We start from the raw sequence: 13,655 nt of genomic DNA, 5'->3' as shown, positions 1-13,655 counted from the left end.
GTATATGTCCCAATGCCATCTACTGGGGCAGGACAGAACTGCTGCTATGTAGAGTTCTCTCCATTAGATGAGATTGTTCTATAACTTAAAACACGTTTCGATTCTGAAAAGCTATTGTAAAAGTGGCATTGTGGGATTTTATGCTATTATTTCTCAATTACTCTCTCCATATTAAATTTGCTCAGTTTACAAGTAAAGCTATAGGGTGTCTCTTCTCTCCTGCACGCAAGTCACCAGCCCTGCAAACACAGTCTGTGTTTTTTCCTTCTTGCACATCACCACCAGTATTAACAATCCTGCAGGCCAAATTATCTCCTCAATTTTCAGGGTTGCACAAATATATGGAGTCACTGAGAGAAAAACAAACCTTAGAACCCTCAAAGATTATATTTTTACAGAGTCATTGGGGGGGGGGGAGGATAGAACTGCACTTCAAGGATTAGTCAAGCCACAGTTTAATGATGACAGTCTTCAGTTCAAATTCCATTGATTCTTTATAGTACATGTGCATCTGGATATTTAATAAGTCCATTGCTGGGAGTGGAGGAGGAAGTATAACCCCAAACTATTGCAAATTGAGAGAAGATTTTTCATCTGTTCTCTACATATTCAGCACTCTCAGCAGTGAAAATTAACAGCCCATTATATACATTATCTCACTTATAAAAATTGGAGAGGTAGTTCTTAGTTAATATTTTCCTCAAAAAATTTTATTAATTTGGGCATGAACCATGTGTCCATAAAGAAAAGAATAATACATTCAAAGTTATATTGAGTCCAAGTGGAAGCTTCCTTATCTAGGAAATCAGTGGTAAGAGTCCCATTGACTTTAATAGGAGATGGAGCTAGCCCTTAATGCAACTTGCAATAAGGCCAACAGGCTTCACCACCTATGAATCTCAAGGGTACAGCCTATTCTTCACCAGCTATTCAGTGTCCCAAGAGCGCAATTCTGCTCAGTTAAAATTTCAGTGTACATTTTTTAAAGAAAAAGTGAGTTATTCTCCACTGATTGTGGAATGTACCTTTGCTAGGCAATTAAAGGAGGCCCCAATCCTGCAGCGGACTGTGAATGAGTGCACCTAAGTAAAGCTCCATTGACTTCAATGGGGATTCATGTGTGCACATTCAATCGCAGGATCATGGCCTGGGGACAATATTCTCCTGTTGGTGATCTATACATGTTGAGAAAGCTGAATACCATAGTGAAAAAATTATGATTATTGACTATAGGATCCACACGGGTGGTATACCCAAGAACTGGTATTAGTATTACTCTATAGGTTAGAGGAATATTTTGCCCATAAATCCTTTTCCTACAGTATATTTTCAATATATATTTTCATATTTTCAATATACTGTAGGTCTCATTATTTGCATTATTTTAACTAACGTTAAAACTCTGCTACTGGAACTTCTCTGCTGTTGCTTCATGTCTGCCTCTGTGGCATATCAAAAAATGCACTGTGTATGTATACTGGAGCATGATGGCTTAGCATTTGTTTTATCTCAGCAAAAACTCAATTGAACAGTTTTCATGGAAAGTGAATACCAAAGGGGAGGAAGAAAATTCTAGCGGAAGTTGTATTGCAGTCACCGTTTCCCTACATCTTTGGAAACCCAGTTATATTAGCATTGTGCAAGCATATCAGAACCAGAAATGAAAGACTACAAAATGAAAAGGGAAACTGATAAAACAGCATCCAACTTGAAAGAATGGCAAAAAAAATGAGAAATCCACATAAATGGGGAAGAGAATACTAAGTTAAATTTTTAGAATGATTTCAGCTTTAATGTTCTACATTAATACTAAAATAGATGACAAAATGACATTGATACCAACAGTACTCCCAATTCTCCTCTCACAAGTATAAATCAGCTATAGTTCTACTGAAGTCTAATAGAGTTACACTGACTTGAAACTGATGTAAGTTAAGAATCAGGCCCAGCATTCCTTAAATCTGGTTCAACTTACATTTACTTCTCGCTAATGTGGTCTGCTTGGGAGAACTCTGATGCTGGAAGAGTAAAGGAATTGTAGGTAAAAATTAAAGTTGCATTGGCTGAGCAATTGTTTATCCCCCAGCTGCACAACATTTGATGGTCTGTAACACTGCCTAACACATCAGTGTAAATTGTAGGGGAAGAAGGTCTTAAATGAATAGGAATAAGAAATGGCATCATACAGTAGCAGCAAACAACAAAACACCATGAACTTCCACTTAATGGAGAAAGATGATGTTTGCAGTCTTCTTTGGGGAAGTTTTCAGGGGAATGATTACAGCTGCTATGACAACAAGGAGGAGGATGTGATGTCACATAATGATCCGAGTGACTGCAGTCACATTGTCCCAGCACACCGCTCTAGTTGCCAGCTGGAAATCCAGTAGAGACCTTATTAAGTGCATCTGTTCAGTAATTACTACAACTTTCCACTCATCACATTTTCAACTTTGAAAACAGCCAGAGATCATAGGATCCAGATACTGATGTAATACCAGGGGTTAAATTCTGAGTCCTGGAAATCTCAAGTTGGTAGCTATTAGAAATCCAGGGTCAGGTTTCAGTGGAACTATTAAGTACAATCTATGTCACTGGAGAGAGCAGCTAGGAAAAATCAACACAATTGTTTATGAATTCTTGGAAATGCGCTATGGAAAATGCATATGGCTGGTAGGCTTCACCCTGTGTGATTTAATTTGCTTCAATTATAGGTCAGATTATTTTCTAAATTACTCCAGCTCCACACTAGTGTAAATCTTTGAGGCCAGATTCTCAGCTAGTGTAAATCATTGTAGCTTTCTTAACCTCAGTGGAGCTATGCTGTTTCATACCCCTTGACTTGAGTGGTGTTACTCCAGATTTACATTGGTGTAAATGAGAACAGTGTTAGTCAGCCTTTTATTTGTCTACACATAGCTACAGAACCACAAACATGCATCTACCCTGCATACGAAAAACAGGCTAATTAGCAGAGCATAAGAATTTTTTAAAAAATAGTTCTGTGGCAGAACAAATCCCAAAAGACAGTTAGATTTGAAAGCTCTCTCTCCCAGTCTCCAATTCTTGTATTGGTCAGAAATACACAACTTTAATAGAAAAAAAATCAACCACTTTCTATCTTTGATTTCTCTCATAATTTAGATTTGGTAAGAGAGGGAAACTTCCTAAATTCAGGCTTGTTTCATACCAGGTTTGTTTGGCCACCAGTGTATCCAAGGTGAATTATTTAAAATTACAGTGGCCATAACAAACTCTGGAGGAGATATTGATTAGATTACCTAAAAGTCTTTCCTTCCTCTAACTTCTGTGGTCCTACGAGGTAACCCAGACTAAGACAGCTAAATAGAAATGTTCTAAGCAGTGAATTTAAATGCTTTTCCTAAACTGGTGAGATTGGAGTTCAGGCTTCTATGATTCTCCTGCGACAATATGTGACATCTCTGATACCAAATGCAAGGAGCCGATTTCCCTGCATTCCTTACGCTACTTTAGGTGTTATCAGGGAAATACAAACACCCGAACTTGAGTCTTGTCAAGAAAAAAAGGAACTCAGTTTGAATGGTTTACATTGTATTTATTTGTAATTTTATAGTATCTGCAAATATTCTCTTACTGCTACAGATCTTAATTAGTTATTTTACAGGTCAATGGATTTAATGAGACTAATGACTGTGAAGTGCAAAACAAGATAATTTTGTTAGGCAGACATGAAACACTGACTATTTGATTCGTATTGAGTTTAGCACCTTCTGCAGGCTGTAACTTGCAGCTGTTACTCAGCTAAAAGTCTCATTGATCCCTGGATAAAGCTTAAGTAAACAGGGCTTGCAGAAGGAATCTTCCCTCCCCCAGGGTTGGAAATCATCGGTGCAGCCTCTCACTGTGCTCCCCATCCAACACCATACATAAAAGACAGAGAGACAACCCCATTGTTTATGCCCCTGAACAACCCATCTCTGCTACCAGAGACAGCCATATTGGAACACTGCTCTGTGGTTCATATACACTTATGAGCCGTGTGCTCCCTCTCTGCTTCCTCTCCCTAAAGAAGTAGCATGATCCAGTGGTTGGGATGCTAGTCTAGGATTCGGGAGACATGGGCTCAGTTCCTCACTCTGCTGCAGACTTCCTGTGTAACCTTGGGCAAGTCATTTAGTTGGTCAGTTCGCCTGTGCCTCATTTCGCCATCTGTAAAATGGGGATAATAGCACTTCCCTACCTCACAAGGGTGTTGTGGGGATAAATACATTAAAGAATGTGAGGTGCTCTATTGAAGAGTGACTCACCAGCTGACATACCCCCTCATGGCAGGGCAAAGCACAGCAGGACCTTTCCCCCAGTGGCCTTGTTCTGACAGCCATTCAGGGCCAGTGGTGATTCCGTTCTTCTAGCAACTTGTCCTTCCACCAAGGTCATGTAGTCTCAACCCTTCCAGGGTAACAATATCCCAAATAAAGTTTCCAGCAACACTAGTAGTCATCCATACAGTCTCTCTCCCCGCTCCCAGGCTCCTCTTCAATCCCACTCTTCTGCTTCCGGGCTCCTCTTCAATCCCACTCTTCTTTCAGAGTAGCAGGTTCCTGGGTTTCTCCCCAACAGAACTCAAACACCCCCGAACAAAACCACGAAGAACTTTAGCTGCTGGTACCCACCCTGGGCCTGAGTTTAGTCCCTCTGGGTTCTTTGACCCACAGGGCTACATACCTGGAACCTTGCCCCTGTTTTAGGGCCCACCACAGAGTTAGCTCCTTCCTGTAGCTTCCCCATACTTCCCCCCCCACCACAGAAGGCAGGAGCAGGCTCTCAACTGGAGATACATGTACGCTTGGGGGTACACACAGATCTTCCAGGGGGGTACATCAACTGATATCTAGATATTTGCCTAATTTTACAACAGGCTACAAAAAAAGCACTAGTGAAGTCAGTACAAACTAAAACGTCATAAATGACTAGTTTATACTGCTCTATATACACTATACACTGAAATTTAAGTATAGTATGTATATTCCAATTGATTTATTTTAGAATTATATGGTAAAAATTAGAAAGACAGACATTTTTCAGTAATAGTGTGCTGTGACTTTTGTATTTTTATGTTTGATTTTGAAAGCAAATAGTTTTTAAGTGAGGTGAAACTTGGGGGTATGCAAAACAAATCAGATTCCTGGAATGGGTACAGTAGTCTGGACAAGATGAGAGCCACTGCCCTAGACCCCTTCTCTCCTAGATCTCCAGCTTCCTGGGTCTCTCTCCTCACTGTTCTTCTGAATTCCTTCCTTTATGATGACAATCAGCTCTTCCTCAGCAGGGTCTGATAACAAATTGAGTCTACATCCCTTCCAGGTATAGAGAATTGGTCTAATTGAGCTTCAGGCTCTCATTAACCCTTTTGCTGCCAGTAAGGGTTGTACACACAATCTCATGCTCAGATACTATTGTAAGATAGATAAATCAGTTGAATCACAGTGGTGATGTTACATATCTAGAAAGTTGAGGGCAGGATTTGCCTCAGACAGTCAAAATTCAAAAAAATTATACAAGGTAATCAGAGGAATTCTCCTTAGGAGTGACAATAATGATTTTATCCACTATCACCTTTCCTCCTTGTCTAAAGCTTATGAGCTTATTTTCCTACATGCAAGGCCCAACCATGGCGGATAATGCTGCCTGCTCTCACATGTCAAAACACAGTGCAAAGGTTTTACATTTCACAGCTTCCCTTAGAAATGAAATTGACAGGGAAAAAAATACTTTAGAAGTGATCCATACTAAGGTGCCACAGCACGAATCTGATCCCGTTTCAACTCCACTGAGTTTGGCCTCAGAACTGGCAATGATCTTTCACCTCAGAATTATTTTGACATACAAGAGGTCAACCCAGGACACAGACTTTTTAATTGTGTGCCAAGATATATACCATGGGGCAAAGTGGTCTAGTACAAGAAGCAGATAAGTCCTCAGTTGGTGTAAATCATCATAACTCTATTAAAGGATTGCCAGGCCTTTGCAGTGGAAGTAAAGTAACTTTCTAGTAAAGCTCATGTAGGCTCCATCCTATAAAGTGCTGAGCACACCTATGAAATGTTGAGCCCCCTACTCCCATTGAAATCCCTCTCTCCCTTATAGATTAAGAGATTCCCAGGCCAGAAGGGACTATTGTGATCATCTAGCCTGACCTCCTGTATATAGAGCTTCCCCAAAATAATTCCTAGAGCTTGTCTTTTAGAAAAACATCCAATCTTAATTTAAAAATTGCCCATGATGGAGAATCCACCATGACCTTTGGAAAATTGTTCCAACAGGCAACTACTCTTAAAAATTTACACCTTCTCTCCATTGGATGGTGTTCCACTGTGCTCTGTGAGATTGAAGAGCCCACTATCAAATATTTATTCCCCATGTAGGAACCACAACTGCAAAGACGTAAAAGAGCGAATCATAACAGGAATTCATGTTGCTTATTATTGCAGCAGGGTGCAATTCACCACTGTGTAGAGGGCCAGCACAAGTCTACACCTCACCCACATAATTCTGATCTGAACATCCATGGAAGTGAAGTGAATTTCATGCATAGCAAACAGACATATCAGACAGGTTTGAGTCCAGCTTTGTAATTTGGGAATGGAGTTAATAGCAACTTATACCTTTTTAGATTCTCGTTCCACAAAAAGTTTCTTAGAGAGACAAGGTGAGTGAGGTAATATCTTTTATTGGACCAACTTCTGTTGGTGAGAGAGACAAGCTTTAGAGCTTACACAGAGCTCTTCTTCAGGTCTGGTAAAAACCTGAACCAGACCTGTAGAGAAGTTATGTGTAAGCTTGAAAGCTTGTCTCTCTCACCAACAGACGTTAGTCCAATAAAAGATATTACCTCATCCACCTTGTGTCTCTAATACCTTGAGACCAACATGGCTACAACAACACTGCATACAATATATTTGTTGTCAGTTTTCTTTTCTCTACAATTGTTTTTCCTTTCTTTATATCATATTGTATCTATATTGGTTTCAGAGTATTGTGACAAATTATTTAATAAAATAATTAAAATAAAGACATACATTTTTATCATATAGCTAGGTTAGTATCACAGTATCATGCTTAGAATTCCCAGTTCTACTGGTTCAGGTGGCAAGATACTTGACCTAAACATCAAAATTACTAATATCAGTTCTTCTCTATCTAAAAACAGTGGTAAGCAGAACTCTTTTAGTTGCATCACTGGAACAGGGTTTTTTAAAAATTCATGGAACAGCTTACTACTGGTGAAATATGCTGACTGAAATCTCTAGTGACTGAAGTTTTCTATCTGCAGAACAGAAACAGCTCATTCATATGCAAGCGGAGGTCTCTTCACACTACTCCCAAACTAGAATTCAGTCCTGACTTGGAAGCCCCAGTTCCAGAGGTGGAAATGTACTTCAGGCTCCTCAACGTCTCTGCCAACAGTGGTACCAATTATGTTGTTTTTCCTGACATTGGACATATCGCCTCTAGAAAATGGACTCAGCCCACGAAATGCATTTTACCTTGGCCACCAAAGAGTGATCATTTTCTTTCACAGCAATCCACAGAAGGAAAAATCTGAAAAGCCACTAAATTAGGTTAACGCATAGCATAGTTAGTGGGATGTTTGTAATCTGCTTGTATTTGGGAAGTGCAGTGCTGACTCCAGGTGCCGTCCTAATGCACTAACATGGCTCTTTAAAGAAGAGAAGTATATGTGAGCAGCACAGAACAAATGTGGGGTGAGGCACCCATACCATCTCAACTGCAAAGATGTTTTCCACCAAAAGTACCTCTTCTAAAAGCTTTTGCAGATGATCAAGCGAGCTCCAGGAGTTAACACTGCACTTCTGAAGAAGCTGAAGGGAATCCCATTGTGACGACCATGAAAAAAATGCAACCTCATTACAGGAAAGATAAATTAAGGCTCCCTACCCCCCTCCCTCAGGGGTGTCAATGTGATATAACAATTCCCTTGTTTTTCCCCCAAAGATTGAAAAAAAATTATTCCTAAGAATGTGTGGGCAATACTTGTTATCATTTCCGGTACGTAAAAAACAACTATGTATGGTCAGTCAGATTGACATTTATTTTACGTTAAGAGAATAAAAACAGAACAAAAGTAAAACTTCCATAAAAGAGTACAGTGTGGGTGTTTCCTCTGTAGCAGATAGCATCTGATCAGATTAAAAATGGCAACTGCCATCAGAAGAACTCCTAAAAATTTAAAGTTACAGTACACATAAATAGCAACTATTATCTAGCTAATGTAAAGACAGTCTTTCAATTGAACAGAAAAATAAGTACAGTGCAAACTTCGTATCTTTCTCACTTGTTTGATGCTTGATTGTCCACAACCCTCTTTGAATAAAAATCTGAACCATACATGTCAGCTAGTTTGAATATTGGAACTTCTGCTAAGAGCCTTTCAAGTGAAAATGTCAGAGAAACACAGAATCATTTTCCTCTAACAAGGAACTTTAGGGGTAAAGCAGTTTGCCTTATTCTAATAAAGCTACACTCTCACACTCTGCTTCACTGTAGAACCTTTACTTAAAAGTTCTCCAGCCCCGCTCCTGCCTGGAGTCATATGACAGATTTAAATAAACAGTGCACATATCTTCACAAGTCACAATATTTATATAACCAATGCACAAAATAGATGACCAAGGTAAATTTCTGCAGTGACCTAATAAGAACATTGTGTGTGTGTGTGTGTGTGCACTTCATAAATACACTTCCCTGGGTCACCACTTGAAATTTAACATCAAAATGGGGTTCAATCAATGAATCAGAAAATCACAGACTTTGAAGACACAGAGCAAACAGAGCTTATGAACAAATATTGACCAGAGACTGAACTACCATTGATCTGGACACAAAGCTCCCATTTATTTTAACTGGAGCTCAGCACGCAGAATGGTGCCGGAGTCCTTTTTAATGACAGTGGAGCTCAGAGAATCTTTGCCGCAAGATCTCATAAATGGTGGACAACATTATTATGAATCACACCCATAAAACCATTTATTTCAGGTCAGTGTTCCCCCCCAGTACCTAAACAATGTTGAGTTACAGTAGAATTCCCAACCAATTCAGTTACTTCTAATCGTTATAACTGTATTCTATAACGATACATTCATTAGACTCATGTGACTAGGATACTTAGAACAAAATGCTATTCAAACACTTCTGGATATGAAAAGCACGGAGTTAAAATTAGCTTTTAATCATAAAAAAAATGAACAACAAAGAAGGAAAATATAATCTTGTTGACATTTTTGTTTACCATCTTCTCAAGTTGAAGGACAGTGGGTCTGATTCTTCACTTCCTTGCATGTTTAGTTTAGTCAATTAGACCAGGTAGATATGAAACAGTAGATACAAAACACTGGCATTCTGATACACTAGTGTTCTACACTCACTATGCACCAGAGTGACAAGACATGGTGGCAAGGCAAGAAACAGGCACTGTGTTTTCATCGTTAGTCTTTTAAACTTTCAATTGCACTCTGATTTGTTTATTTCTGAATGGGGAAATTGGCTACAGAGATAATTTATCTTTCTGGAAGAATTCAAATCTAATAGCCCCACTCCAGGCAAAAAGTTCACAGACTGTGCAATGTCCAGATGGAACGGGGAGTCAAATAAAGATCTCAGAACAAACACTTACTACTAGGTAGACTTATTATCCTGAATGGTCCCATAGAAATCACTAGACTTGATTCATAGGCCCACTGTGGTCCCTTTGAATAACTCCACTAGTGCAAAAGGACCATAAACCCAATTTAAGTGGCTACTCAGGAAGTCTCCACCTGGTGTAGAGCACTACACCATGACTCCTCACAACCCCAGTTATAACAGCTGTCGCTGGGAGAAAGGAGCATAGCCAGAGTCTCTGCTTTCCTGATATTCCCAGCTGCCGGAACTGTTTCTTTGGGCCACCAGTACCGGGCTGAAAATTACAGCAGCCTTGAACTTGCTCTAATTAACACTATGGCATGAACAGGACACTGACCAGCACCAGAATGATGACGCTATGAGGGTTGCATGAATGCCTGGAACCAAAGAACAGAGTTGTGGAAAAAGGGCATTTCCCCAATCCCACACAATTTATCTTCAATATTAGGCTCAAACCCTTCTCCAAGAAAAGCGACAATAAGTCTAATTGTAAACCATCATTAAGCAAACAGCCACACAGTAAGTCATCTCCTAGCTGGAAGACAGCAATTAGATGCATAGACAGATTAAAATGTACATAGCATGTCATTTTACACAGAGTTCCACCTCAGCAGACTGCTTTCAGCCTGATATGGTTACTGTATTAGTGCCTAATCCTCAAAAGTACTGAGTTCCCACAATTCCTATTAACCCCAATAAAAGTTGTGGGAGCTCCGTATTTCCAAGGAATCACTGAGACTCTTTGAAAACCTGGTTCTAAATACCGAGGCAGAATTCTCTTCCAATTAAAAGGAAAAAACACTAAAGTTAAGACCATTCCTCATAGTTTTTAGTTGGCAGGCAATCGCTAAGAAATATTCACACTCTTCAGTACAGAAACTTACACATATTTGATTACTCAAGAATCCTTTGTGTATTAGTAATCTTAGGAAGCATGTTTGCAAAGTTATCACAAATGCATACGTCAAATCAGTGCACATTTGTGAAGCCACACAGATCCTTTTGAAATATTCCTATCATATTTTATTATTTCTACATACTATAGTGTACAATAACATGAAAATGGTTAGTTGTTTTCCTTGCTTTCCTTTCCTTCGTTTGTGCATAAATCTTGAGGAAAACATCTGTGAGATAACATGACTACTACCTTAAACCCCAAGAAGTAGGAATTCTAAATCCAGGTCCTTTGACGCAAAATCTGGTTCTGTTTTCTCTAGCATAACTCGTAATAACAGACAAATAGCCAAAACAGAAATCTTGTTGGTTCTAAGTATGTATTAATAACATTAACCACACACACAAATGCTTTGTTGCCTAAGCTAGTGATGTGTCCTTCCGAGGCCCAAAAGAGAACAGCACCATGGGAATGCTAGTCCCCCAAACTGCCACAGAGTGATGCAAAGTGATGCCAAATAACTATTTATTCATAAAGATACAAGGTGTTAAACAGGGCTTTATAATGGAATCTTGATGAAATTTTATTATGGAGAGGTGGTCGCCTCTCCACAGTTAAAGTAAAATAAAAATAGTGCATAATATTTGTGTTGTAGTTTTCCTCTTCAAAGTGCTGTATGAACATTAACATACTGCTATATGAAAATATTTCCCTGCAGTGCATACTCTAACTTTAAATAGCTCTCCCAGAAAGTTTAGGTTTTAACAGTTCAAAAGCCATTACAACTCAAGACAAAGGCTTGGAAGACGAGAGAAGGAAGTTCTCACATCCAACAAAAAGTTTGCATCCGTCATTAGAGAGTGAAATTCTGCACTCAGTTACACCGATGTAAATCCAGAATAAAACTCCACTGACTTCACTAGTGCAAGAGAGCAGAATTTGAGTCAATTTCTAAAAGATATACATAAAGTGATGGTTTCTTCCACATAGATTATCCAAAATTCCCACTTGGATTACAAAGAAAAATAAAATCGGCATGGTGGCTTGTTTTCTTTTTGAGATATACAGGGATTTGCATAATGCAGCCCAGTGAGATGTAAAATTTTGAAAGAACAGCCTGTTCAGGTTACGCAGCACGCCTAACCTTTGCACAGCAAGCCTCACAAAGAAAAAAAAAATCTGCAGACACCTGTAGCTTTGAGAAGGCTCACTTTTTCTCTCCTGCCAGCACAATGAACACCAAGCAGCAAACCCATTCCTTATGTAAACAACTGCACCAGGAACAAACATGGCCCTAGAAATTAAAACCTCTCCTGATGCACAAATCTAGAATTTTTTTCTTTTTATATATATAAAAAAAAGAGATTATATGTTTCTACTTTAACTAGAAAATAGCACATGGTCATAAGTTTTTGAAAGCCTAATAGATGAGCAGAGAAATAATAAAAAACAAACCCCCAAGCTCCCAGTGCTTATGTTACTGGACTTGTCGGAAGAAAATGCATCAAGCAAGTTAGAAACATGTAATCCTAAAACACAGGCTTTCCTGAGATAAGGCTCCAAAACAAAAAGTTGTGCAAATCTCTTAATTAAACTATTCCAAAAACACAGATAAAAGGGTTTAGAGCAGCTACTAGTCAAAGGCAAATTTCTTCGACAGAGGAAAATAAAGGAAACAGCTGGATACAAAGCAAAGCGAAAAAGTTACAGGACATCTATGCATTCCAAAAAGCATTGTTGGTGGATAAACAGTCTCCTCATACTGTGCCTAATATACAAAGAAAGCTGGAAGAAAAGGGAGGGAGGGAAATAAAACCAAGAATTAAAACAAAAAGCCTCACCAATTGTAAAGCTAAAGCCATCAATGCTGAAAGTGGCACTCCGGCATTTTTTAAATCCTTCTTTTCTACCGCTTGGCTCTGTCATGATCCTGTCAGTTTGTACTCCAGCAGCAGTAGTTCTCCCCTCGTGGAATCAGAGCTTCTGAGCTAGCAATTAGCTGTCCTTGTATCTTTGCCTGTAGCAGCACTCACACCCGACTTCACACATCTCCTAACGCAGAGAGCTGAATCCGAAAGACATGAACCCAGCAGTATTCTCCACCCCCTAAAACTGCCGCTGGCGTGTTATCGACATGCCTACTCAGAGTTTAACAACTGGTTAGAGGCTCTGGGACCCAAACTTAACAGGCAATTAGTGTAACACTCCTGAGTCAACAAGTCAATTGTCAAATTTCTGGGTAGGAGTTCAGTATACAATTAAAATAACCTGAAGTGTTGAATTTTGCTAGAATCTAAGCACTGGCACTCCTTGTATTCCATGTAGTATTGGATATATTTTGCTTTCCACAACCAACTCTCTGTACAATTTTTAATAAGTATGTACCCAAATACCTGGATGCTAATATCTAAACTGGTGACAGGTTTCAGAGTGGTAGCCGTGTTAGTCTGTATCAGCAAAAACAACAAGAAGTCCTTGTGGCACCTTAGAGACTAACAAATTTATTTGGGCATAAGCTTTCGTGGGCTAGAACCCACTTCCTCGGATGCATGGAGCTTAATCTGTTAGTCTCTAAGGTGCCAAAAGGACTCCTCGCTGTTTTTGCTAATATGCTAAACTGTATTGTTAAATTTATCCACCTAAATTTGGGTTATTGCTGATTATGCACTATATATATATCTTATGACTTTTAAAACAAACACAAAGTATTTGTGGATAATTTAAGCACTATACCCAGATTTACAGACACTCTTTTCTTAACCTGTGTATTATATAATTTTCTAACATTAGCTTTAAACCCCTGCCTTTATAACTCTCCTAGTTTATGGAGGCTTCAGATGTGCAGCAAATTATAGTGCTCAAATTCCAGCCCAGTGCTTGTGGGCAACACTAGTGTTTTAATCCCACTCAAGGTAACATGAAGACACATGCTTATAATGCACCATCAATGAACAGTTTCTTATAGCTGTATATCTCCGAAAACACATATATTGGCAGTAATTTAACCATTAGAGCAGATACAACTATGAGACAATACTAAAAGTAAATTATCAGTGACATTGAAGCATCCAGCAAA

The 13,655-nt window shown here is 39.1% G+C and overlaps 1 protein-coding gene across 2 annotated transcripts in view; it reads right to left on the bottom strand.

Annotated features, from left to right (window-relative positions):
* Positions 1 to 13,655, bottom strand: part of PDE1C (phosphodiesterase 1C) — a 505,580-nt gene that overhangs the window by 410,667 nt on the left and 81,258 nt on the right. Inside the window, exon 1 of one of the 2 annotated variants that reach the window (XM_077809240.1) lies at positions 12,421 to 12,505. The exons of the other annotated variant lie outside the window; for it this stretch is intronic. Coding sequence (XP_077665366.1) covers positions 12,421 to 12,505 — 85 coding nt within the window. Of the gene's footprint in view, positions 1 to 12,420; positions 12,506 to 13,655 lie in introns of those variants that run through there. 2 annotated transcript variants of the gene reach the window in all.

This window comes from Eretmochelys imbricata, chromosome 2, assembly GCF_965152235.1.
Source record: "Eretmochelys imbricata isolate rEreImb1 chromosome 2, rEreImb1.hap1, whole genome shotgun sequence".
In the NCBI taxonomy this organism is placed as follows: Eukaryota; Metazoa; Chordata; order Testudines; family Cheloniidae; genus Eretmochelys; species Eretmochelys imbricata.
The sequence above is the reverse complement of the archived record's forward strand: the minus strand, read 5'-3'. Positions and strand labels throughout refer to the sequence as shown.